The 26,153-nt window shown below is 37.8% G+C and overlaps 1 protein-coding gene across 1 annotated transcript in view; it reads right to left on the reverse strand.

Annotated features, from left to right (window-relative positions):
- FGF5 (fibroblast growth factor 5) overlaps positions 1 to 21,912 on the reverse strand; it is a 42,565-nt gene extending 20,653 nt beyond the window's left edge. The window contains exons 1-2 of the mRNA XM_075189746.1: positions 21,094 to 21,912; positions 9,074 to 9,177 (exon numbers count right to left, since the gene is read on the reverse strand). Coding sequence (XP_075045847.1) covers positions 9,074 to 9,177; positions 21,094 to 21,418 — 429 coding nt within the window. The 5' untranslated portion in view covers positions 21,419 to 21,912. The remainder of the gene's footprint in view (positions 1 to 9,073; positions 9,178 to 21,093) is intronic.
- Between the last annotated feature and the right edge of the window lie 4,241 nt (positions 21,913 to 26,153).

Raw genomic sequence — 26,153 nt, forward strand, 5'->3', positions numbered from 1 at the left:
ATGTGTTGTAAAAACTCAAATGTCTGAGAGGGGATTCGTATAGGAAGGGCCTGAAAAAGATAGAGCAAACTAGAAAAGATATCTTGATGGCATTGATATGCTCAACCCAGGAAATATATTTTGGGTTCCATTTGGCCAGATCATGTGAAATAGTGAATAAAAGTTGTGGGTAATACATCTGATAGAGCTGATGATGAGTTATATAGAAGTGCTCAAAGATATTTCAGCTTTCGAAGGTGCCATTTAAACGAGTATAGTGATTCCAAAGTGGATTTGATAGCAGATGTAAGTTAAAACTTCTGTGTTTCAGAGAGCTAGGATAATCCTCTCTTTAGTTTTATAATAATGAAGCCTCACAATGACATTGTGGTGATTATGCCCTGTAGACGCTCTAGATCTAAAAGCTCTGTGAGCCCTGACCATCATCAGATCAGAGTCTGAGGCATTAGAAATAAAGTGCTTTAATAAAGTAGTGAGGTTAATGGGTAGCATTATATGGCCTGTGAATTCAGCAATGTTGCTAATTTGAAAATTATTGCGGGATTGGTTTTAGAAATCTTCATGTATTTCCTTTAGACTTCCAAGTTCAGAGCGAATGATTGACAGTTTTCTGTCAACAAAGAATTAGGATCAACAGAGTTCATCTGTTTTATGTTTCTGGGTGTCTGTTCTATTACCTAAAGAGGCAATTTCAGCCTTAAGTTCGTCAACTGTTTTCTTTAATTCTTGATGGAAGGCAGCTCTAATTTTGTTCAAGTCATGACTTGATGCGCTCCTGCACATAGCTCAAGGTCAAGAGGAGAAGTCAGGGTAGGTGAAGATGAGTGATCCTGTGGTTAAGGCTGAGTAGGAGCAGTCTTGCCATAAAAGTTCATTTGCACAAATTGAGCATTTTTCTTTGATTTGGTTGACATTGTAGGAAGAGGATGTGATTATTGAAAGCCTTGGAAACTTGGTAGTGGAGGGAAAGAAGGTTGAGGAATATTACAATCAGTTGAGGGGTGGCGTCACACTCGGACCCAAATTATTAAACAGAAGTGATAGAGTGAATGGAAGATTATAGGTAAAGCACTTTGAATAGGATCAATTTAGGTGATGGGCTTTTTTATTCCTGTGAACGTTGACCCAAGCTAGGGCTGGTGATGTTATGACAGGCTTACCCCAGGGGGTTTCCATGCTACAGTGGCACCAGTCCAGCCTTCCATAGCTTAGTGCTGGTAGTATCTTTTTCAGGGGGGATTTCATACTATCCCCCCCAAAATTCCTGTTACCAGCCTCGGTTATGAGCGTTGGTGGCACCTTTTGTGGGAGAGGTGGGGGGGCACACTATTTTTTTTACTTTATTTAATTCTTCTTCTAAACCACATCATTATCAGCAGCATGTATCTTGCACCAAAGGTCGAGCAACCACAACGGATATGGCTCCTGATAGGTAAATCTACAGCTGTCTTGAACTCTACATAGACAGTAAGTATGTAAACTCGCCTTTTCTGTACTTGGCCTACGTTGAAACGTCCCTTCCCTCCACATACCACCTCTCTCAGAGAGAGTAGTCTGCATAAAATGTCATCTGACTTATGCTCATAAACATTTTGTGCGCATACGCTGTAGGGAAATGCATTTTTGTTGCAAATAAATGGACTTATGTCGAACTAATATTAGGTCCTTAATAAAATTCATTATGCACCATCCAGGCACATCAATAGATACATTTCTACCCTGTAGAAAAACATTAAATTGTACAATACATAAACTAATCAGTATTTTAGTATAAAAATATTAGTAATTCACTAAGGGTGGTCCAGAACTTTGAAAGGACTATTTACAAATTGCTGGTATATGCATTCCTATCTGAGACCGCAAAACCACAAATGGTCACATAAGCATTTCCCAAATGCTGGAAATTGTAGTGTAAAATCAAATAGGTGCATTTGCTAAATCCAAAGCCCTGTATCCACATGTTTTAGTTATTGGCTCTCTCCTTACAAATAAATATATATTAGAGATTTTATGCACTCAATATTTTCATTGGAATAAGTAATTATAAGTCAGTGATACACTGTTTCTGTTCCAATAGATAACTGATATCTTTATGTGACTGTGGTAAATAATATGTGTTTAATTCAAATTTCCATGACGGGCACATTTTGATATCAAAGGTGCTGGATATTTGTTTACAAGTAGTTACCTATAAAGGCTTTAAATAATTTTTTTCCATTTTTGTAACCTGTTGCTGGGTTGTCAAGTTTGTCAACACTGCATGAGCCCGTTGTACAGTTGGCCAAGTCTGCTGATTGTTTACACCGGAATACTAATCTCTGGAGGAGCATCCCTGATATTATATATGCATCATAGGATGTTATGCACCACATATGGGTACTGAAAATCAATCCTGATTCAGCTACTCATACCACACGTTCCAGTACACCAGACACATTATGCAGAACAGTGATCAGACTCTAGCAATATAATCCCACATGGGGGTATGTTGCAGGAAGCAGCAAATGGCAAGCAGGAAAGGAAAAAAAAACTTTTGCATACCTTATCAAACGATATAACGATTTAAAATTAGGATAATGACATTTTAAAAATTCACTGTAAACCTACCACATTCTGTGCTATATCAGCTGGTGTTTTATCAGCTTCTGTACAACTATTTCAAGCAAAGGTGAAAAAATGATTATTTGCCTATATGTACCCATAATACCTTTCTGCCTTCTTTTACACATGTAAACTCTGATTCTATGTTGAAATGCTTACCTTGCACATTAATACCCTTTTTTTATAGAACAAGGAAAAAAAATCTCATTTACAAATGTATATCTAAAACTCCCTATAACTTGACATATGGATTATTGTATTTACTCTTGCTACATTTGTTAATGTTCTCTGTTAGCTGCTGTTTCAAACTCTGAAAGACTCTATTTCCTGCAGGATCATCCAAGAGAGAAATAATTGTGTGCACAGGAAATAAAAGTCCACATAATCACAGCTCTCATATCTACAGTTCTAATCCGCTCCAGAAACATGTTATATGATATATGTATGATATGTATGATGATGTATTATATATGTAGATTTTGTATATTAATATTATCTTTTATGCTTCCCACTTGTGGAATTCTCTACCACGCCCAATCAGACTTTCCCACAACCTGCAATCTTTAGAAGTTCTCTGAAAACCCATAATTTTTCAGAGTTTTCCTTATCCCCGATGATACTACTCACACTAATGCACCCTTAGAACTGTCCCAATCCTCACTCTAGGCCACACTTACTCCTCATGTTTTAGTGTGCCCTCTTCTACTTAGAATGTAAGCTTTCTAATGAGCAGGGTCCTCTATACCCTTTGTTTTCGTGTCTACATTTCTTTTGTCTTCCTTGTATGTCCCTGTTTTATGCACGTCCTGTTTTCCCTACTCTACAGCGCTGTGGAACACTGTGGACGCTTACAAATCTATGATGATGATTATAATAATAATAATAATCTTTTATTGATAAGGTGCCACATAAGGCCCGCAGCACTGTACATGACATTTACAGTAACCTACAATAAACAGACTGCAACAATCCATAACACATTACATAGTACATGAAAAACAAAATAATACAAAGACCCAATATCTACTAATTCATCAAATAATACACTGGTTACTTTCATACTGCAGATCAAGATATTTACAGGACAGTGAGTGAGAGTGATGGTAATTTTCAACATGAAGTAAGCCTGGGCTCAAGAAAACAGGACAAGGGAAGCAGGTCTAGAAGTACAGAGCATGATACAATAGTAGAAGGATAACACAAGGAAATCTGGCCCTGCTCATAAGGACTTACATGCTAAAAAGGTGTGGAAGATACAAATAAGGTGGCACCGAGTGGGGGGAGTAGAGGTGGTAGGCAAAGGAGTTAAGAGGAGGACTGAATAAAGAAATGGGACTTAAAGGCACACTTGAAGTTTTGGAGAGTAGAGGCTAACCTGGTAGGGTGTGGGAGATTGTTCCACAGGTGGGGAGCAGTAGTCGTTGGCCGATTGGAGGAGATCGGAAGGAGTGTGGGTAGATGCAGGTGGGGGGGGGGTTGGTTGAGAGCTTTTAAGGTGAGGATGAGGAGTTTAAATTTATATATGTAGGCCACAAGGAGCAAATGTAGTGACTGGCAGATAGGGGTAGCAGAGATAGGATGTCTGGAGAGAAAAATAGGTCAACTTTACCCTGATAGAAATTTTATATAGTTCCAGTCATTTGAAAACTATGCCTATCTATGAGGGTAAAGTGGAGTCCAACCATGTTTCGTGTGATCTGTGAGGAAGGTGCACTACATTGTATAAGCTGTGTGTAATTAAGCATAGTTAATGCCTTGTCCACCTTGTGTAGATGGGGTCGATGTCTGGAACTTCTTTTTATTCAGAGCAAAGAATTCATGAAGGTACTGTCAAAGTGAAGGATATGCTATCTTGTGCTCAATATTGGGGTCACAAGTTGTTAGCTCCTTTGCACTCTATCCTGATATACTATTGTAGCACATAGGGTATTCGTTGATGTTTTCATCATCGCTTATGTTTCCTGGTAGTTTTATAAATATATTGGAAAATATTACCTCTGGGCTGATACCACTGAATTTATTTTGTCTACAGACTCCCACAAGTATCAGAGCCCCACATATTTATGTTCTAAATCTTTCTACAATATGAAAGATCCTTTACAGTTTTTGGGCCTGAATCATCAAGGGATGAAGATATCCATACGTGCTATATTTTGTGTAAAATAGTCCTGCGCAAGCCCAGAACCTGAGCAACCCAAATGAATGCAGCAAAGTCCAATTCATCTTCGAGCGCAAATAACCCTTACTACAGCCTACAATTTTAGGGGTGAAACAGGGAAGAGAATGTAGTCACTTTACAGTAAGGGCATGCCAAGCTCGAGTGCATGCAGCAGCGTCTGACTTAAGCTTTGGATCTCTAAGATATGTTATTTTCAGTTGCATCCAGGGCCGGATTAGCCCTAGGTCTAACTGGGCTACATCCCAGGGGCCTCGGGCATCCAGGGGGCCCTTGAAAGGGCTCAGCAACATTATTGACAGGTCGGGGGCGCCCCCGGCCCAATCAATGCTGCTGAGCACTTTTACTGCAGTCCTTCCCCGGCGCGCTGTAGTCTCCTTACTAAGGAGATCTCGTGAGTCTCACTCTCACAAGATCTCCTCAGTGAGGAGCGTACAGCGCACCAGGAAGGACTACAATGCCAGGTAAGTGCCTTGGGGGTTGGTGGCAGCTCGGCTCACAGGGGGGTGGGTGGCTCGGATCATGGGGGGGGGTGGGCTAAGGGGGCCTCCATTCTCTTAATCCAGCCCTGGTTGCATCACTTACACCAGCTACAGGTCTGGTGCAAGTGCAGATTACTAGTGATGACGGTCGTGTATGCAAGCTGGAACATGTGTGCAATCAGAAGCAACTGTTAAAATTTATTTTATATACAGTAGACATTCATAACATCCTAATAAATGTATTTTAAGGAGATTTATTTTCTTTTTGAAAACACTTTCTTAATTTCGATACGTTTTGACATTAATGGCTATATTATTAACAGGTGACTTTAATTGAAGATATTTTTTTTTTACTGTGCATTCATTTGTGACTTGATATTCCACATGTGTATTGGACCTATCCTGCAGTGTCTCGTCTGTTAGAGCACAGGGGACCTAGACCCATATTCATCAACATATATATCTTCAGATCTGCTCCTTGCTGAACATACGAACATAAGTATCCCCGATTTTTGAGTATGGCTTGTATTGCACAAAGCTAGAAAATTGATTACGGAGTGTTGGTTTTATGTCCACGCTGCAAAAATTCATACACAGTTTTTGCTTTTATTTGCTGTTGATTCCCAATTACATAACTCATAACAGTTCTGATTGTCTTTGAACCATCGTGATTTTTGGAGGTCAAAAGGGTTTGATATGCCATTGAAAACAAGTGACCTAAGTGGGCAGATATGTTACTAATATATGTACTTTGTTCTGTAAATGATATCCTTAGAAACAGAGAATAGCGATGCCATCACTTATAATTGATGCTAAGTGAATGCATTAGAGAAAAATGTATTAGTGTTTCTTATAGTTAACAACATTTTTTAAATTAAACTATATAATTGAAAACAATATATTTAAACAAATTAACCCATGCTTTTTGCATCCAATGTTTGTCTTTCGGGATAGGGTAGAGTAGATTTATGACCAATCATGTTAGATAATGCTGAGCAATGTTTACAATAAGGAAAAGAATTTTGCAGAGCGTGCTGGTTAACAGCAGGAAAAACATTTAGGCATTTGCTGATTTTATACTAGTTAAATCCTCCATATATTCCGTATCACTTTTTGTCACTATAAATCATATATTTGTTTTCTTAAGGCAACTGTCATGCAGTGAGTTTCCTTCGATGGATTCTACAGCCACCTGTCCATTACTAATCCTACCCATGAGGCTTACGCAGTCACAGTCAAATGATGAAGAGGAACAATATTTACTGCCTTCCTTATGTTGGTGAAGTGTAGGCAGTGTAAGACAAAACATGTGATGCGAGCCTTTTAATTATTCTTTGATCACAAAGCGGAGCTGCAACAGTATGTCTAATTAATTGTACATGACATCATCAGCGCTTTAGAAGTAGCATGCCAGAAAATGAGACATAATTCTTGATAGTAGTGTGTTGGTGGAGTCGCCACAAATGTCATGCTGTTTTAGCATTAAAAATTGTGCCAGGTGTATTTAACACTTTACATTGTATGACTACTTTGCACATTTTTCTGGTAATTAAGTCAACTATATTAATGTAGTGTATTTATACTCACACATATATATACAAATATAAGATAATTTACTTCTTTAAATTATGCTATTTGTAGGTATAACCAATTGGGATAGCAGCCACTGATAGCCTCTATAAACCTGTGCAACCAGAAAGTCCCTGAAATTTCAACAGTGGTAACTTTTTAATACATATTTCAGGAATACTTTAGTTTAAAATCTGAAATCCCGAAAATGAAGCTATTGTTAATTAAATAAGTGAAGCCATGCTTGGCTACAAACTATTTTTGAGCTTGCCTAATGCTTGGTCAATTTGGGGGAGAGCTCTACAGCTGTATCTGCCTTCTTTTCTTCAGCATGCTGTGACTTTTAATTACACAAGAGGCCCACAGGTTACCTAATAAAATGCAACATGGCTAGGGAATCAGTGGCTCTCTAACTGTTGGAGAGCTACAAGTCCCAGCATTCTGAAACTTGTAATTCCACAGTGGCACAATAGATACCGTTTACAAACTGTTCTATACTATGCTGCCTAGTCTCTTTCCCACACCCAGTTATTTTCAAGGATTTATTGCAAAGCCCACCCACAGCTGGACTGCAAGGTATGCTACCAATGATAATTATATTCATTGGATGAAGAACAGAAAGCCAGAAGATTTCTTTTGTTACGTTATATTTTAAAAAATGTATATTTTGCTTAATGAAAATGTCCTTAATATTGAGATGTGTGTAGCTCTTCAGCGCAGGACTGGTAAACTAAAGGAGATGTGTGTGGGAAGTGTCACGTTATTTTCTTAGGCTATCCACACTCCTCTAATAAGCAGTCCTGTGCTGACCAGTCTACAACTTGGTTATAATTATAATGGGGGGGTACCATACTGCTGGATTTGCTATTATGGTGATTATCAGCCCAGGCTGGTTATAAATGTTCAGTCTAGGAAACTCTTGGTTTCATTCATATAGCTTTGTTAATTTACCCTCCCCTGTATGTGATTCTCAAGATTTGCTCCTATTTATTTATGTATAGAGAAATTGAAACATTATGCTGTAAATAACTTTCTGTTTTGTTTAATAAAGAAAATAATCTTTTGCACTCAAACACTGTTCTGTGAAATCTGGTAAACAGGTTGAGTTTTGTTTAGTGCCTAAGGCTGGGTACACACTACAGGTTTTTCACCCGATTATCGCACCAATCACACGATAAACAACAGTTAGGTCCGATATTGCATTAGTGTGTACACTCCAACGATCATGTTTTATCGTTCCAATGCACATTATATCGTTTGAATAGTTTTTATAAATGGACTAAAAATCTCTACAAACAATGGAATGCTGTTGTGCCAATTCTGCAGTGTGTATGCAGAAAGAGAAATACTTTTGTGGGGATTTCCTTCATCATACCACTGGAAAACATTAGGCATTCACTCTTATCAGTGTTACTCATACCCATATTGTAGCTGCTAATCTAGAATAATCTGGAAGTGAACTGTATAGGCCCCCAAGGGTACCAGGGTTAGTAAAAAAAAAGGTACAAACTTTTCATTGTATTATCAAAAATGAAGCAAAAAAAAATAAAAGTAAACATACACCCATATCCACATATGAGTTAAATATGTTATTATTTTGTTACTCCCAGTTCAGATATATATAAAGTTTTGGGGAATGTTAATGAAAGCCAGCCTTGGATGGCTGTGCAATGAACGCTCCTGTTCAGTGTCCAATCCAGTGCATGTTTATGACTAGCACAACAGATCACACTTAAGCTCTAGCAACAGGTGCATGTGTAAACATTCTCTGTGTTCAAAATCACATCAGAGTTTTCTGCAAAAATAGATATTGCTTCTCTTTTTGTTTAAGGGACTTTTTAGCAAAGTGCAATAAAGAAATAAAATAAGAACCTAAACCAAAACTGGTGAATCAACTGAGTCAATATATCCTCTTGATAGCATCTATAACATGCATTTACACAATTACAAACTGTATATAGATAGATAGATAGATAGATAGATAGATAGATAGATATAGTGCACACAAACTATTTCTCAATATGTAAATATTATATATACATGTCAATATGTACACATATCTTATATACAGGAAACTATATTATGAGTTATTTATCTTGTAGCAAACAGTATGAAATATGCATTTCTCAAATTGATGTATTAATCACATCTGAAATAAATATTTACATTATTTACTAGCATAGCTAAAAAGACAAATGTGTAATATAATTAAACTGTTATTTTCACAAAGTACATTGTTACTCACAGTTGCATGAAGTTTTCCCTTTTTTGACATGGCCAGAAATAAGTTGCTGAAAACTCCTCTTATTCCCACAATCCCCTGAGACACAGCAAATATTTCTAAAATACCTGAAACGACAGAAATCCCAAAATAAAACATCACTCCAGGGCCTTGGAAAGATACAAAGAGAAAAGAATAACAACTCTGTTTTTTCAATGGCTGTGTGTATCTATCTTTCAAGAAGCCTGTGTAAATCCATCACCCTTTTTATTAGTTCTCACTTGAAACTGAAGACTGCTCAGGTGTCTGGGGATCTGGCTGTGAGCTATCCCTGAGGCACCATCTCTAGCTGCTAAGCCATGAAATCTGCTGGCGTACCCCAGACAGCCGTATGCTGGGTAGAGCTCCCAGAATTTAGGCTACAGGAAGCATTTCCTATTGTCCGTACCTTTTTTTTTTTACCAGAAATGTTAGGGAACATCCGGACCGGTTTTGTTTCAAGTATCATATTTGTTGATTATCCGATTTTGGGGGGGTAGTTGTTTTTTTTGTGCATATGCTTCTCTGTCCACAATGTGCATATTCTCATTCCATTTCATTAAGTGTATCCATAGCGACACTTTGGAGCTTATGTAGAGTTTAATGTAAATAACGTTTCCAGTGTATAATATTCTTGTTTTATTCTGCGCATGCCTATGAAGCACTAGTTATGGTTCACGACCCTATGTAGACTGAGACGCATCTTGTGCTTACATCAGTTTGTTGCCCCGTACTATTGTTGAAGCAGAACGGGGGAAGGGGAGACGTGTAAGGGTGTGTCTGAACAAATGCGACTAATGTAGACTGAGACTAAGATGCACATGCACTTGTTTAGAATTGTTGTACAAGACAGAAATGCGTATGTTGATAAAGTAACATCGAGGCTCAACTTACTATCTCCTATGCCCTAATTAATTTCAAATTTAGATTTTTTTTCTCCTAAAATACTACTCAATGGATCTTCATTCATTAGTGATTAGAGTAAGTGAATATTGGGGCTTTCTGTAGTTCATGTGTTAGTTTTGGACACTTTAATGTTTAAATGACATTTCTTTATGTGCCCAAAGAAATTTAATTATCCATGTAATATGGACCTTGACAGCCCAAAATGCTTCACAGTGAAAGTAATAGCGCCAGATTTCAGGGAAAGATCTAGGGCCAGATTTACTAAGCTGCGGGTTTGAAAAAGTGGGGATGTTGCCTATAGCAACCAATCAGATTTTAGCTTTCATTTATTTAGTACCTTCTACAAAATGACAGCTAGAATCTGATTGGTTGCTATAGGCAACATCCCCACTTTTTCAAACCCGCATATTAGTAAATCTAGCCCCTAGACTTGTCTTTTAGGGTGGTATGGTTGGAGTTAATCAATTAATCCAGACTTCTTCCCCTTTCCAGTTCCAAATCCTCCCCCTCTCCAGTCCCGACTCCTGTGGGCCTTGCGTCTCACAAATTTATGTATTTTTGGACACAAGTCGGTCAGGTTTGTTCTTTGCTTTTTTTTAAGTAAAGCACTATTTCAATATAAAATCACAACAATAAGAGCACAAATAACAGACATGTCTGACCCTTCATCAGACTATTTCCCCTTAACACACTGTGCCCCTTTCCTCACACTGTGCCCCTTTCATCACACTGTTCCCTATACTCACACTGTTCCCTATCATCACACTGGGCCCCTTCATCACACTGTGCACCCTTCATCACACCGTGACCCTTCATCACACTAGACTCCGTTCTTTACACTGTGTACTCTTTTCACACTGTGCTCTCTTATCCCACTGTGCCACCTTCATCACACTGCGCCCCTTATCATACTGTGTCCTCTTATCACACTGCTCCCTCTCATCACACTCTGCCCCTTTCATCACACTGTTCCCTATCATCACACTGTGTCCCGTTCATTACACTGTGCCCCCTTCATCACACTGGGCCCCTTTATCACACTGTGCACCCTTCATCACACAGTGACCCTTCATCACACTAGACTCCTTTCTTAACACTGTGTACTCTTATCACACTGTGCCCTCCTTTCCCACTGTGCCACCTTCATCACACTGCGCCTCTTATCATACTGTGTCCTCTTATCACACTGCTCCCTCTCATCACACTGGGCCCCTTTATCACACTGTGCACCCTTCATCACACAGTGACCCTTCATCACACTAGACTCCTTTCTTAACACTGTGTACTCTTATCACACTGTGCTCTCTTATCCCACTGTGCCACCTTCATCACACTGCGCCTCTTATCATACTGTGTCCTCTTATCACACTGGTCCCTCTCATCACACTGTGCACCTTTTCACACTGTGCCCCTTTCACACTGTGCCCTTATATCACACTGACCCATTTTATACTGTGCCCCTTTCACACTGCCCCCTTATCCCACTGTGCCCCTTTCACACTGTGTCCTCTTATCACACGGTGCCCTCTTATCACACGGTGCCCTCTTATCACACTGTCCCCCTATGGTCTTCTTTTTTTCTGTCTTCTTCTTTTCTGTCAGCTGCTCCTGTCAGCGCAGCTCCTCACTGACAGTGTTGGGATGTAAAGATGAAGTCATGCCCAACTTTCAGTGAGGAGGAGGGAGGAAGGTGCAGTGCCATTGCACTGTAGACGACAGTGTGTTTGGGGGGGGTGATCACCTCAATCTCCCATACCCCCCCCCCCCACTTTATCCACCCCTGATATTACCGTTATCTCATAGGAACAAAAATCAAGCTATTTTGCACATCCAAAAAGCCTTACAGACATTCACTTAAACAGAAATACCCTAAATGCACAATTTATAACCCTTCATTTTTCATTTTTCGATTGGCCACAGCACTATATCCATTAATGTGGCCATCCAGCTTCAGTAGGAATAATCCCAACCTACCCAGCTACTCCCATGAAATAGGAGCAAAAATAGCCTCCCTACAATAGGATGCATTAACCCGTACATTTAGCCATAAATATAGACAAAAATGTACTCCAAAAGAAGAAGAAATGGAATATGCTTTGCATCTCTACATTTTTTTGTCAAAGTAGGCACTTGTTTGATCATTTTTACCTAGACTTTCATATTATTACAATAGAGGATAAATGCATGTCTGTGGATGTTTTTGTCTCTAAACAACTGCTCCACTAAAACAATATGCTAAACATGTATGTATCTATACAAAATAGAAAAAAGAGGGCGCTTTTTCTAATATGAATATATGACCAACCAACCAATTACAATAAACAAAAATTATATTGCAAAATGTATTAAATATAACACATATAACATAAAAGATTAAAATCAAAATACCACTCTTTCGTTCCGGGAACATACTTGACACTTCAAGAATCAAACTCTTATTAACTGAAATCCGGAGGTATACACACTGGATAAGTAAATAAATTGCTGCATGATTCTAAAACAAATATGAAATAGAAATTGAAGCACCAAAAGACAAGAAGGATGCCACAATTTGTGTAAAAAGAAAAAAGTGTAACCGCTGTTATAAATCAATTAATCCGGAACTTTTCCATTATGCCTTTTAGGAATATCAATCCAATCAAAGTGGAAGTCAAACTTGGGACTTCTCTCTTTAATGTAACAGTCGGTGTAAATAACGGATGTATCTATGTATCTATACCTTGTAGCTCATTTTACTATATTGGCTGGTAAACAGTATCTCATTTTGGCAAGTCTGATACTTAATCTGATGCCTTACCATAAATGTCTCCTTACCAGAATGGAATACCTTAATCCTCCTAGGTTCGCACTTTATCCTGAGCAGTGGTGGAAGTGGGCTGGTATACAGCAGTATGTCATACCATCATGTTTCCTACTGCTTTCATTGTAAAACTATCAAATTTCATTCACTTACTTTTTCCATACCGCCAATTCTAAATATCCACTTTGACCACTAATCCTGAAAACACATTAGCTCTTCTGTGAAGATGCCATCTTGATATACCTACCCATGTGCAGTTGTATAATATAATACGCATAGGCAAAGTAGTTGCATGATGTCATAATGACTTGTGTGGGTAAAGTTTGCAACCAACACCCAGTGCCAGCTACATGCTGTAGTTGGTACATATAACTAGAGCTCTTTTCTATGTTAAATATTACATATACTAACTTATCAAACACTAAGGACCTCATTTAGAGTCAGACGCAAAGTCTGTTTAAGAAGTGTAGGAGTGGGAGTGTGCCGCAGCTTGGTAAGGTATTACGAGTGGCAAGCAAACCCAGTTGCATCCCACTCTTAATACCCTATCGAGCTGCAAGCAGCTCCTGCAGCTAGCTAACGCTTGTGCCACCTAATTCCTGCCGCACAGCAGGAATTTGACGTGTGTTGCGTCTGCGCCTCACTGCGACTAGGATGTTTTTACATGGTCACGCCTTCACAAATCCTTGTTCCTCCCATTCTCTCGTAGTGAGTCGCAAGTGTTAATTGCTCCCAAGATGCAGGCGGATTTAGTGCTTTCTGCACATGCGTGGTAGTGTTTTTTTGTTGGATGCGCCTAAAACGGACTTTGCGTCTGACTCTAAATGAGGTCCTAAATGTTTCTGATCATGGTCAATGTTCCTAAATTCCTCTCTCCTGTTTGATGATATACATTTTCTGACTAACAAGTACAAAAACAACACTTAAACTTTGCTAACCATTTATTTGTTTATTTCAGTGTTATTTAATAACATTGCTCAAAGATGCACATCTGTGCTGAAGCCATAGCAACCTATCAAAAATCAATCTGTCTACTGCATGATAGACAATGAAAACAAATGTCTGATTGATTGCTATGGTGTTAGTGGACACCTTCGCCCCTTTGGGCTATGTTAGGAAATAACCATTTGCTCTTTGTTTTTCTGTGTAATGTATATAGAGGGTGGAGATATATTAATCAGACATTTTAGTAGTGGAAAAATAAAGATGATTGGTTCTCTTTTAGCTCTTGTAGACCAGTGTAAATTATAATTACAAACAGCCTTATGAATAGTGTTATTTATGTAGCTTTAGGGCTCGTTCGCACATGTGCCCTGGGCAAAGTGATAAAAACACATGAATACTAACACATGCTTTAGATCCATTTTAGCTTGTTTACAATGCACTTTTCCTGCATTATATTTTTACCAATATAATCTATTTTACTGGTAGTGAGTTGTTAATAATAAGACATAGTGCAAGCTACATTCTAAAATGTAATTACAATGTTAACATTTATGCATTTATTAACATGAGAAAAGTACAATAAAAGCAGATAGCTATAAACGAGCCCTAATTCAAAACCAAAATTCAATATCTAGTGAATTGTTGTCTTGAATAGTGTAATGAGGAATTACGTTGTCATGTGAGAGCTATGGTTTCATTTGAAGAGATATGCTTTCATTTTCATACTCGCCATCTTTTAACGGCGAGTATTATGTTTTCAATGTGGTGAAAGCATTACTCCATATATTAAAAATTACGCATTTGAAAAAGATGATAGATATATTGTCTCAAATATTGGAGACAGCAAAAGGAATGCAGTTAAAGACAGTGTTTTTTTGTGTTATTTGAAACTCACCATCAGTAGACTGTGGGAGATATTCCAGAAAACATTGATACAATGGTTAATGTATCTGCAGAATCATATTTAGAGATTATTATACAGTGGAGATTATGGTGTTTTCAGTGTAGCCTCTCTAACAAATAGAATCTACATATGCTACATTACATCAAATGAACAAGGGACAAATTATTTGCATTTATAATATTAGTTACTGAATAGAGATGAGTGAAATTTTAAAAACTGTTGTCTTGTTCTATGTTTGATGGTCATAGTTTGTCAGCGGAATTTTGCTTTAAGGTTTTAAAACAACCACACAACTGAATGAACTGGCTGTCATTATCTTAGCTCTATCCATAGACTGTAAATTCTATGAAATGCAAGTTTATAAATACAGGGAGTCGTGCTGAGTAGGGCGCAAATTGCGTTTTTGGCATATAATTCACTTTTTTACTTCTTTAACAAAACGCACTCTGGACCTCATTTAGAGTCGGACGCAAAGTCTGTTTTAGGCGCAAGTGTCCAAGATGCAAGCAGCATTTGGTGCTTTCTGCACATGCATGAGAGTGTTTTTTTGTTGGATGCGCGTAAAACGGACTTTGTGTGCGACTCTAAATGAGGTTCTCTGTGTCCAACTCAAGATGACCCACACAGTGAGGAATGGCTAATTATAATTGGAAACTGAAGGTAGTAGTTTCAGAACTTTGGACCTCTACGAAACAACCTGTTATGTGGCAACACTTTATTTGCACAAAATTGCAGTACACTTTTTTCATATCTACTACTGAGTATGCCTGCACACCATCAAGCACATATACAGAAGGCAATTGCTTTTTGCATGCACAGTTGGGGCATATGAAGCTTTCCACTTAGAGGAAAATAATTTGATGATATGTGCTCAGGTTCCATAACTGCCTGCAATGCAGTTACAAAAAGGTAAACAAAATTGTAAATGATTATTATTTTGCAAAACTTAGGTTGTATAAATTCATCCTTGGGGAATCATTTAAATTGTATTTTTCACTTATATTGCCCTTAACAGTATCATATTATATCATAATGATAACACAGAATGTACCTGTTGCACTAAGTACATTTATGTTGGACTGAAGGCTATAGTGCATATCTGTAATGTGCTGTATATTTTCTGCTTCCATACTTGACACCCTTGTTGAATCCAGGCTTTCTGTACCAGCCCAAGCACTACCACAGTGGCAGGGGAATGCTGGGTAACCTGTAAATATCATGGTAATATCACCAGGAATTCTCTGTGCGAATTAGGATCCAAAAGCAGTGTAAGGGTGGTCCTGATTGGATTTGCCATTCACTAAAGCTATTAGCTTCAATATAAGCTGCTAATAGACCCAAATAAAAATGGATATAATAGTGTCAGTGTACAGGTGGATCTACAAAATAAAAAGATACTTGATTAAAAAATATCTTAATCATTAATAGAAATTATTATAATAATACACTAACCTCTCCCCTTCATGCCTAGATCTCATCACACATTGTGTGTGCACTTTACATGTAATCACTCTTGTTAGAATGTCACACAGAATGGTAATTGCTCCAAACACACAAAGTTACTTCAGGTGGGACAACAGTTATGGTTGAACTACAGAGATTGCAGGTGATGCAACCACTATGGAGCATATAGGTGTGGGGGGTGTTCAATGCCGTCACTTCCCACCCAAGGCTCTGCTTTCAAAAGTGCTCTCAGTGGGTGCAAGCGAGCAGCATCCGAAGGGCCCCTTATGCCAGGCCCCCGATATTTGTCTTTCTAATCCTAGCCCCATCACCCTTTCTCCCACATTAAGAATTTTTATTTTATTTACTTTATTTGTAATATAATTCCTTGTAATATATTTAATTAATAAAAAAGAGAGCATTTAGCATAGTGCACTTTCTATTTGTGATGCTCTCTTCTGGGACGGCTTGCTTTCAGCCCAGGAGATCTGGGGATAAAGTTATCAAGCTGCGGGTTTGAAAAAGTGGAGATGTTGCCTATAGCAACCAATCAGATTTTAGTTATCATTTATTTAGTACATTCTACAAAATGACAGCTAGAATCTGATTGGTTGCTATAGGCAGCATCTCCATTTTGTCAAACCCGCAGCTTGATAAATTTACCCCATGGAGTGCTTTGGAATAAAAAGGAGAGAACATAGTATATACTGATAGTTAGACTTGAAAGCTACATCAAAGAATCAGGTAAGAGTGTGGTGAATTAAATGCTCTCTCTGACTAAAGTCACAGAACCCTATTTTTATTATGTTTTAATAAATGTGAGATGGCCTTTCACAACCCTCTGACAAGTTCTCTTTCAACTTTTTAGCTCTGAAGCAAAGAGTATTAAATATTTCACCATTGTGGGGGTCATGTTGAGTTGGACTCAAACTGCCTTACTTCTGCGCAAGCCCACAAAACACTAATTCCAAAACTAGTGCTTTGTGCACGTGTTCAGATGAAGCATATTATATGCCGAAACAGCAATTTGCGTCCAACTCAACATGAGCCCTGTATCTGTATTCAGAGATGTGCTGCTGTCTACAAGATCTGTTGTAGTGAATCTGGCAAGGCTAAACGGATGAAGAGTCCCAGACTAATGATCTTTTCTGGATCCTGCATCTGACATATAGATGTTTTAAAATGACTTTAACATGCACATTAGTAAGTGTTTTATTTGCTTTATCTGCAATAAATATAATTGGTTAAATTACACCTGCTAAGTGCACATTCTACATTCTCAGAATTTTTCATCGACATAAACATAAGTTCCCATGTTTCAGAGGCCTGCCAGACATGTCAATTAAAGCTTACAACTAGAATAATACAGTTACCACCCAATGTTTATATTGAAAATGTAGTCTTCAGCAGTTGAATAAGGATGTGGCTTATTGCAGTACATGTCTTTGTCTTTCATTAAAAACCAAAAGAAAAAAAAAAAGAAAAACCTTAAAAATATTGTTAAAAACACTCCAGTAGTTTTGGACGTTTACTATAACTCTCAGTGTAAGCACAAATTTTACATTTACATATGATATTTAAAGTGACTAGTGTTTATGTAAAGTCCCACAGAGTACAGATTAAAGTTTAAATGTGTCATATGTGTCTTGTCTTCATTTGTTATCTTAGTTGTATGCATTTGTAGGCAGCTGGGCATGTCCATTTGACTTTTGTTTGCTCACGTAGGCTCCTAATAATTTACAAGAGCAACGTATGCAGAAATGGAACTACTTAACAGCTGATGTTTTTTCCTTCACAGCTCTTATTCAACAGTCTCCATACTGTATGAATGACTGCATGTTTAGACTTATTAAGTGATTTTACCATGCATCATGGATGGAAATATAGCAAATGTCCAGGTACGTAATTTGTTCTGTCCTGTTTGCAGAACACCCATTCATTGCAATAAACAGTGAGATTACTTTGCTCAATATAACAGGTTTGTCCACTTAAGCAATTTATAAGCTTATAAAAGCAAGATACTGTAGCAACATAAGTAAAAAGCAAAAATCATTAGTACTGCTACACACTGGGTATTAAAGTAATAAAAGTTTATCATTAAAATGGGCCCAGTTTGACAATAATACAGTTCAAATACATATTCACTAATGCCTTTACAGTTCAATAATGCATATTTAGACTACGGAAAAAAATTCTACATTGGTAACTTTTATGATCTTTATGACAAATATCAATATATCAATTTCCAAAGTTGTACCTTATATTGAAAATAAAAGCATTTATATGTAGTGTGTATTTTACAAGGGCTTGTACACCCAGGCATTAATATCACATGTTCAATGTACATTTTTAGAAATTGGTAAACACGCTTTAACCCTGATAGTCCAAAAAATAATGTACACTAATGGACCTATAGATACAGGGGCTCTTGATAAGTTGAACGCAAATTGCGTTCTTTGTGTATAATACGCTTTTTACATCTGAGCATGTGCACAAACCACTAATCTCGGAACTAGTGATTTTGTGTGCTTGTCCAGAAGTAAAAAAGTATGTTATATGCCAGGAACGCAATCTGTTGTCAACTTTAAAAACTTAATAAGTGTCTGTTTTGCATAAATTTCAACATGGCCTGCAGCATTCACAAGCAATAGTGCTGGATACAATATAATGGAGCTCTATGGTAGTGATTCCCAAGTACATAGTACACTCTGCAGCATGGAGACTTTGAGAACACACGTTGAATGCTCTGTTAAAAATAAGAACAAAGCACAGGGTTTTTAACAGGTGTTTTTAACGCCCATGTGTACGAACCCTAGAAAAATGTATTATTTCTAGTTAGTTCAAAGGTAGCTACGGGTTTTTATTACACATTGAGTACTTTTGAGCACTATAAATTTTAGTCCAATGGTCTTATAATTAAATGAAAGCATAACACATACTAATTATAGGAAAATACATCATATACACAGTGTTTAAAATAGAATTAAATAAACTTAGATTAATTCTTAAAAAAAAATATCTAAAATGTATGTGTTTTTTTCTGCATTTAGCATACAGTAATACACAAATAGCATTATACTGTAACATACAGTTATTAATGGTGAGTAGTGATATAATACATAATAAGTGAAAGATAAAAGATGGTCATATCTATATTATGTACAGGCGGTAAGCTATCATTATTTACCCAAACTTGGGACCTCATTGAACTCTTCAGCATGTCTCATCATCAAATTATTATTTTTTTCCACACAAACGTTTAAAGTATTTATAGTGACCTAAATGTTATGATTTCTTAAAAGCAAAACAATATTATGGTGTGTACATCCACAACATATAACCACAAAGCACCATACATATATTTGGGTACAGCAGAATTTTTCATTTCTACATTCAATTAGTCCAGGTTATTATAATTGAAAGATAAAGGTAAAATATTTATCTACGTTAGTACTAGTGTGGGAGAAAGCATTTTCAGCTAGACAACAGCTTTAAGGGACTGTTACTCTATGTACAGTACAATTTCCTAAAACACAACTAATACTCAATACATTTTGATCCAAGAAGAGACTTGTGAAACAGTAAATGTAATTATAGTTAAATAGAGTGGGGTGGAGGTTGGGTGTTCCATAACCCTATAAAATATTATCTGTCTCTACCATAGGTTTAACAAAACCTTCCACCGTCAAATAATCCTGAGTTCTGTAGCAAAACTCATTTAAGAGCCGGCAACTAGGAAAGTTCCATTTATCTTAACTGAATAATACATAAGTTCCATATCCATTCCAACACATTGCATTTCACAGTCTGAGAAAGCAGAATCCATCATATCAGAACTACTTACTGAAGTGTAGAGAAATTCTATTACGTTGTTAAAGCGTCTACTATAGATGTACAATCATTATTTATATACTGTTAGTTTACTTCTCTAGCATGCTAAATAAACATTGTTAATAAACCTTAATAGTAATAATACTAAAGGTTAGAAATAAAGAGTCTACAGCTAAAGTATTCCAATACCAGAAAATTAAAACCTAATATAATTAGATTATGCTACAAAATAAATCACATACTTGTATGGATACAGGAAAGGCGATGGTGTTTTTGTGTATACAGCATAGAGAGGTGGTGTGGTAGTCCAGGTCAGATACTATTAAGGAGCTCACAAGTGCAATCAGTATATAATGCGCATTGTCTGCAGTGTTTCTCTACAATTGTTAGGAAAGCGAGCTTTAATAATTAATAACGCGCTTTTAAACTTTATGCCTTATATAGACCAAGTAAAAGGATGTTCGCTCTTTTATTGTTATTTTTTTTAAAGTACGTTACAAAGAGCTCTTATGAACACGGTTTCCAGATATAAATAATTAAGGGAAACTTTTCAGAACTCCAGAAAGAAGTTACTTTATTAGTACTCGGAAGGTCAGCAATGGAATATTTTATGCCCACACGCAATGTGCAATATTTACCGTGCCATCATCTTGTAAAGACATAATGAACAGTGTGTTTGCACATGTTATTTTTTTTTAATATACACGTAATAACTAATTGCTTACTTACTATGAATGCTTACTATGTACTATGTATGTAGCAGTAGTGTGTCTGTATGTATAAGTGTATATATACATATACACTTATACATATATATATATATATATATATATATATATATATATATATATATATATATATATATATATCTACATACACACACACTAACTAAACATCGACTAACAAACTGGTTTCAGTTACTATACCCTGTTTCACTCGAGTCCATCAATTATCCACGAATGATGATGAATTTTGTTTCTTTGACAAAAGTGGCACTGCCGATGTAGAAAGACATATAAGCATAAACACACTGGTCCAACCTTGTTACTTTGTGTTTAATGAACGTGTGCATTAGCCTTCCGACGGAGGAAAAGAGAATATGTATCAGCATTTGGCTTATATTACCTGCGCCCTATATACCAGGGGAAGGGAGTAAACTATAAATGAGCAACTTACTTAAGTGGCTGGCTTCGTGGGAGCCATTGACTTTGCCATCCGTGTGGATCTGGAGATGAAAACCAATGCCTACTGTACAGTACAAGCTGCCAGTCCTGCGCCCTGCTGTTCTCCACAGAGACCCACTGATCTCTGATCCCAGTGAAGTTGCTGATGATAAAGAAGAAGAGGCTGCAGAAGAGGATATGATACTTCTGTTGTTAATGGATCCCCTCGCAAGCGGTCCCTTGAGTTTCTTCAGCTTGGGTGCTGCTGACACTGAGGTCCAGACGTTGGATGTGGAGAGGAAGAATAATGTGATAAAACAGAATGAAGGTAATCTCATTCTTCCAATGGGGAATATCCCAAGAGCATTTTGCTGCCCCAGTGGCTCCTGCAGCAGCAGCAGCAGCCAGCCAGTCAGTGGCTATTTTGCAATGTATCTCTAGCCTGATGTGTGCGTGTATAGATGGTAGTCATGGCTCATTGCTAGTGAGAGACCCAACCTGAGCACTGGCACTGCTTGAGATATTTATAACACTGGTGATCTCACAGCTAGGATGTCTGCTTGCTGCAGCAGCTAGATCAAGAAGCCTTCTTCACGTAATGCTACTCTGATCTCTGGTTGAGGTCTCCTAAGAAGTATTTCTTCAAGTTGGGTCCCTTTGAATAGCGATGACGGGGTTTGTGGTGGGTATAGTGCCACCCCTGGGGAATTCTAGAAACTCCATAGATCACATGGAATGGGATCCCAGCTGGACACAGATGTCTTACATCTTTCCATAAAGAATACGTCGCGGACGATTCCAAAATCGACAACCCGAGTGGTTTCCTGTACAATCCCAGGGGAGGGCGCTGCTTGCTGATCTATCCTGTGCATTAGACTTCATACACTTTACCTCTGACGATCAATGTGGCAAGCTGTTACCGGAGCAGTCTGGGCACATCCTATACAACCAATCAAGGCTTACTAGCTGTCATTAGGTCCACTGACTTCGCCTCTTAACAGTGATCAGTGTACTGTTCAGCAAGCATTGCTTTCATGCTGTCATTATTAATTGCTGAGCACTACTTGTCTTAATTATATAGCTGCCATTCATTTGTCATTTCCTCGCAATCTGCAGTGTCCACTACAATTCCTTCCTTTTATTGTGTATAAATAGCTTCTATGTGGAAACACAGAATACATTCATATTCTATGAAAACAAGTTGCGTAGTGTGTGTATGTGTATGTGTTTTTTCCCCAAATGCACTATTCAGGGCATCGTGTGCTACTGATGAAGCACGAGTGTAGTCAGTAAGAGGTTATGCAGCAGCCGCGTTATCTACTGCTGTTAACGCACCAGCATTATTTTATATTCTCTCATATTATTACAAAAAGAGCAGACTTAAGATTTGTCCTTCTTAAACCATTTGCGTATTGGTGTAAAGTATGGTGTGTATATATATATATTTTTTTAAATCATTACATATAACCTGCATGTGCTTATTTATTCTGCTCATCTGTAAGTCACCACCAAAATCTTACAGGTCTCTGCTCTCTGATCTTCACTGTAATGGTTTAAATGTGCAGAACGAATGAGGTGCAGCCTTTCCTCTGAGCAGTTTCTGAGCCATGTAAAGATCCACAATGAATGATTGATGACAAACCGCACTGGACTCATCCTTAAGAAACCTGAGAGTAAAGAATACCCTTATATCCAAAAATCCATCTGTCATTTAGCAGATAAACCAACATTCCTCAAATATTTAAGCAAATAAATATGTGTAAAGACTTGTATGCAGTCACGTTAACAGTAACATTTTAATATAAATGTATAATGATGCTGTGACTATTTGTTTTACTATCAACACTGTCACACTTAACGCCCAAATAAATAGATTTCTAAGGGCTCCTACCCACTAGTGTCAATTAAGTGTTATAACTAGATCTTTGTAATGATAATAAAGCATGTAAACAGGGATGAAAATGGAACCCAATGTTTTCAATGACCCTTATCCACTGGAATTTACACTTGTATTTTGGAGTTTTGGCATTGTGGCATATATGTTCCAAAATTGGCTGCCATATTCAGAGCCAGATTTAGACCTCATGGGGCCCTAGGCAAGATACTGGTTTGGGCCCCCCTCCCTGAAAAAATCCATAGCACTATAGTTTTTAGCATAACATATACCCCTATTCAGGGGCTGGCTGGCAGACTTTAGCCCAGGGGGGCAAGCACATAGCACTGGCCCATAAGTAGCGGCCCATTTTTAAAGGTTGGTCTCACCGCCGGCCCTGGGAGGGCCCTCTGGGGACCACTGGGTCCTAGGCAATTGCCTAGGTTTCCTAGTGGAAAATCCGGGCCTGGCCATATTTACTTGAGTTCATCACAAGTGATGGCAATGGGATCAGAGTGTCTCCCATTAAGTCCCTTGACCATTGTCCTTATCCACTCCAACACAATCACACTTGACATGCTGTGAACAAGCATTTAGCACAACACCAGGGGATAAGGGCCTTAGTGTTATGTACTAAGTAAAGCTGCAGCACTATTTGAATAGCTAATGAATGCTTTTTCCACAAAGTATCGTCTCCAGTTATTAGCTTGTCAATGTCAAGTAGAGCAGGACTCATGCCTAAAATTCAATTTGAAAACAGATGAAGAGCAGGTAAACCTTGTATCATCATCATCATTTATTTATATAGCGCCACTGATTCCGCAGCGCTGTACAGAGAACTCATTCACATCAGTCCCTACCCCATTGGAGTTTACAGCCTAAATTCCCTAACCTACACACACAGACAGACTAGGGTCAATTTTGATAGTAGCCAATTAACCTACTAGTATGTTTTTTAAGTGTGGGAGGAAACCGGAGCACCCGGAGGAAACCCATGCAAACACGGAGAGAGCATGCAAACACTCCACACAGATATGGCCATGGTCGGGAATTGAACTCATTACCGCAGTGCTGTGAGGCAGAAGTGCTAACCATTTAGCCACAGTGCTGCCCTTAACACAAGTAAAATAAGGCACAAAATCGTATTTTATACCACAAAATAAATCAGGAACTGTAGAGCAAAAGCCACTTATTTGTGATGTCATGCACCTACTGTCATATGTTGACTCTGTTTTTATGTGTCACACATGCTAGAGTCAGTGGTGTGAATGGATATTCTGCGGACTGCGGTGGCAACTAAAAGGCAAATCCAAGTCATAAATGAATAGTTACTCATTGTTAGCATAAATGTAGATCTGTGAGTACTCAACACTACTACTCAAGATCCTCTCCCAGCGTCAGCAATGTTGGCGATATGAAAAAAGGATAGTTCTTTGTTAATTTCTAACACAAGAGTATTTTTTAGAAACTAAAACAGTGTTGTTTGCATTTCCTCTTTCCCTGTTGTCGATGAGGGGAGAGGATTCAGTGCAGTGCCAGTTGGGTGGGTACTCTGGAATGTTTCTCCTAGTTGGGGCGAGAAAGACTTGTACTTGTGACTTGATGTAGTCTTTTAAATTGTGCCCCTCTCAACTCTTATTCCAATATAAATCTTTGTATTAGTGAAATGCACTCTATACAATACAAATACAGGGACGTTTAATAAGGTTATGTAAAGAGCAATAGGTGTGCAAGGTGAAATTTTTCTGTCTTGGTAAGTTTTATAATTTTGCTAAAATATCTTAAATGAAAAAAATAGGTTTTGGGAATATTATTATTAGCAACTGATGAGCAGCATGGTTACACGGCTTCTGACAAAATTATCCTTAGTATGTGTGTGTGTGTGTGTGTGTGTGTGTTAGGGAATTTAGACTGTAAGCTCCACTGGGGCAGGCACTGATGTGAATGAGAAATATGCTCTGTACAGCGCTGCGGAATTGGTAGCGCTGTATAAATAAATGGTAATGATAATATTTAAATGTAATGCAAAATAATCACAAAAATGAAACAGTCAGTGATGCTATTAACATTATGAGCAATTTAAAAATAAACATTGAAAATGTTATTGTAAAAATGCAAAGTAAAAGAATGCATTATTTTTTTACATTTATGTTGCCTTGTTCAATAAGTTGGATAATGTCACTTAGATTCTTATTAAACCCATCAAAAAGTTGAAACCTCTAATTTAGATTTTTTTGCAGCAAGAAAGAAGGCATTCTCCAAATAAATTCCCTACATTTTGTTGCCCCCCTTCAAAATCAGCTGCCCAAGACAGCTGCATCATTTTGCTTCATTACACACATTTTTAAAGCAGTATGGTGATTGAGGGTCAAGCAAATATTTGTTTGGGTTGATGGGTGGATCAGTATGAACTAGAGATGTTTACTGACCCCCGTGTTCTGCTTTTGGTTTTGGATCTGGATTAATTTTGTGTTTTGGTTATGGTTTTGGCAAAACCGCCCTTGCGTGTTTTTGTTTTGGTTTTGGATCCCTTTTTTTTTTTCCAAAATTTTTATTTTGTTTCTAAAATCACATAATTTTCTTTTTTCCCTATATTATTATTAACCTCAATAACACTAATTTCAAGTGATTTGCAGTTAATTTTAGCCACCACACAGGTCACAATATTATTTTCATAGACTTTCAAACAAAAACTGCTGAGACCTGGCTGGATGCTAAGCGACAGATCAATGACACAAACACACAGCAGTTCATAGCACATCTAGGAAACATTGCCACACAGCAGTGGCATAAAAAAAAGTGGTGCAAGATGGAATTGTCATTGGATCATGAAATCAGTTATGGTTAGTTTGATCGCTCCACCCGTTCCTTGTATAACTGTGGTAATTGTACAGCTAATACATGGCGACGAACGCTGACCCACCCTGGGAAACGTGCTTTTATCAGACCCAGACCAATGCAGGGTGCCAGACAATGCACTAAAAAGAGCCATTGTAATTCACAGCAAAACGCAAGTTCATCACTGAGCTTCGAATCAGCCTCAATTCCCCAAAAATTATAATATAGTTAGGTACCTTTGACGTAAAGTGCAGATTGCAAACACTTTGTGCAATACTGATGAAACAGCAGCAAAGTGGAAGGTAAAACATATACACATTTATTTAGACATCCATGCTAACATTACTTCTGCAAGTAATGTT

The sequence above is a fragment of the Mixophyes fleayi genome, chromosome 1, assembly GCF_038048845.1.
Source record: "Mixophyes fleayi isolate aMixFle1 chromosome 1, aMixFle1.hap1, whole genome shotgun sequence".
NCBI classification, from domain to species: domain Eukaryota; kingdom Metazoa; phylum Chordata; class Amphibia; order Anura; family Limnodynastidae; genus Mixophyes; species Mixophyes fleayi.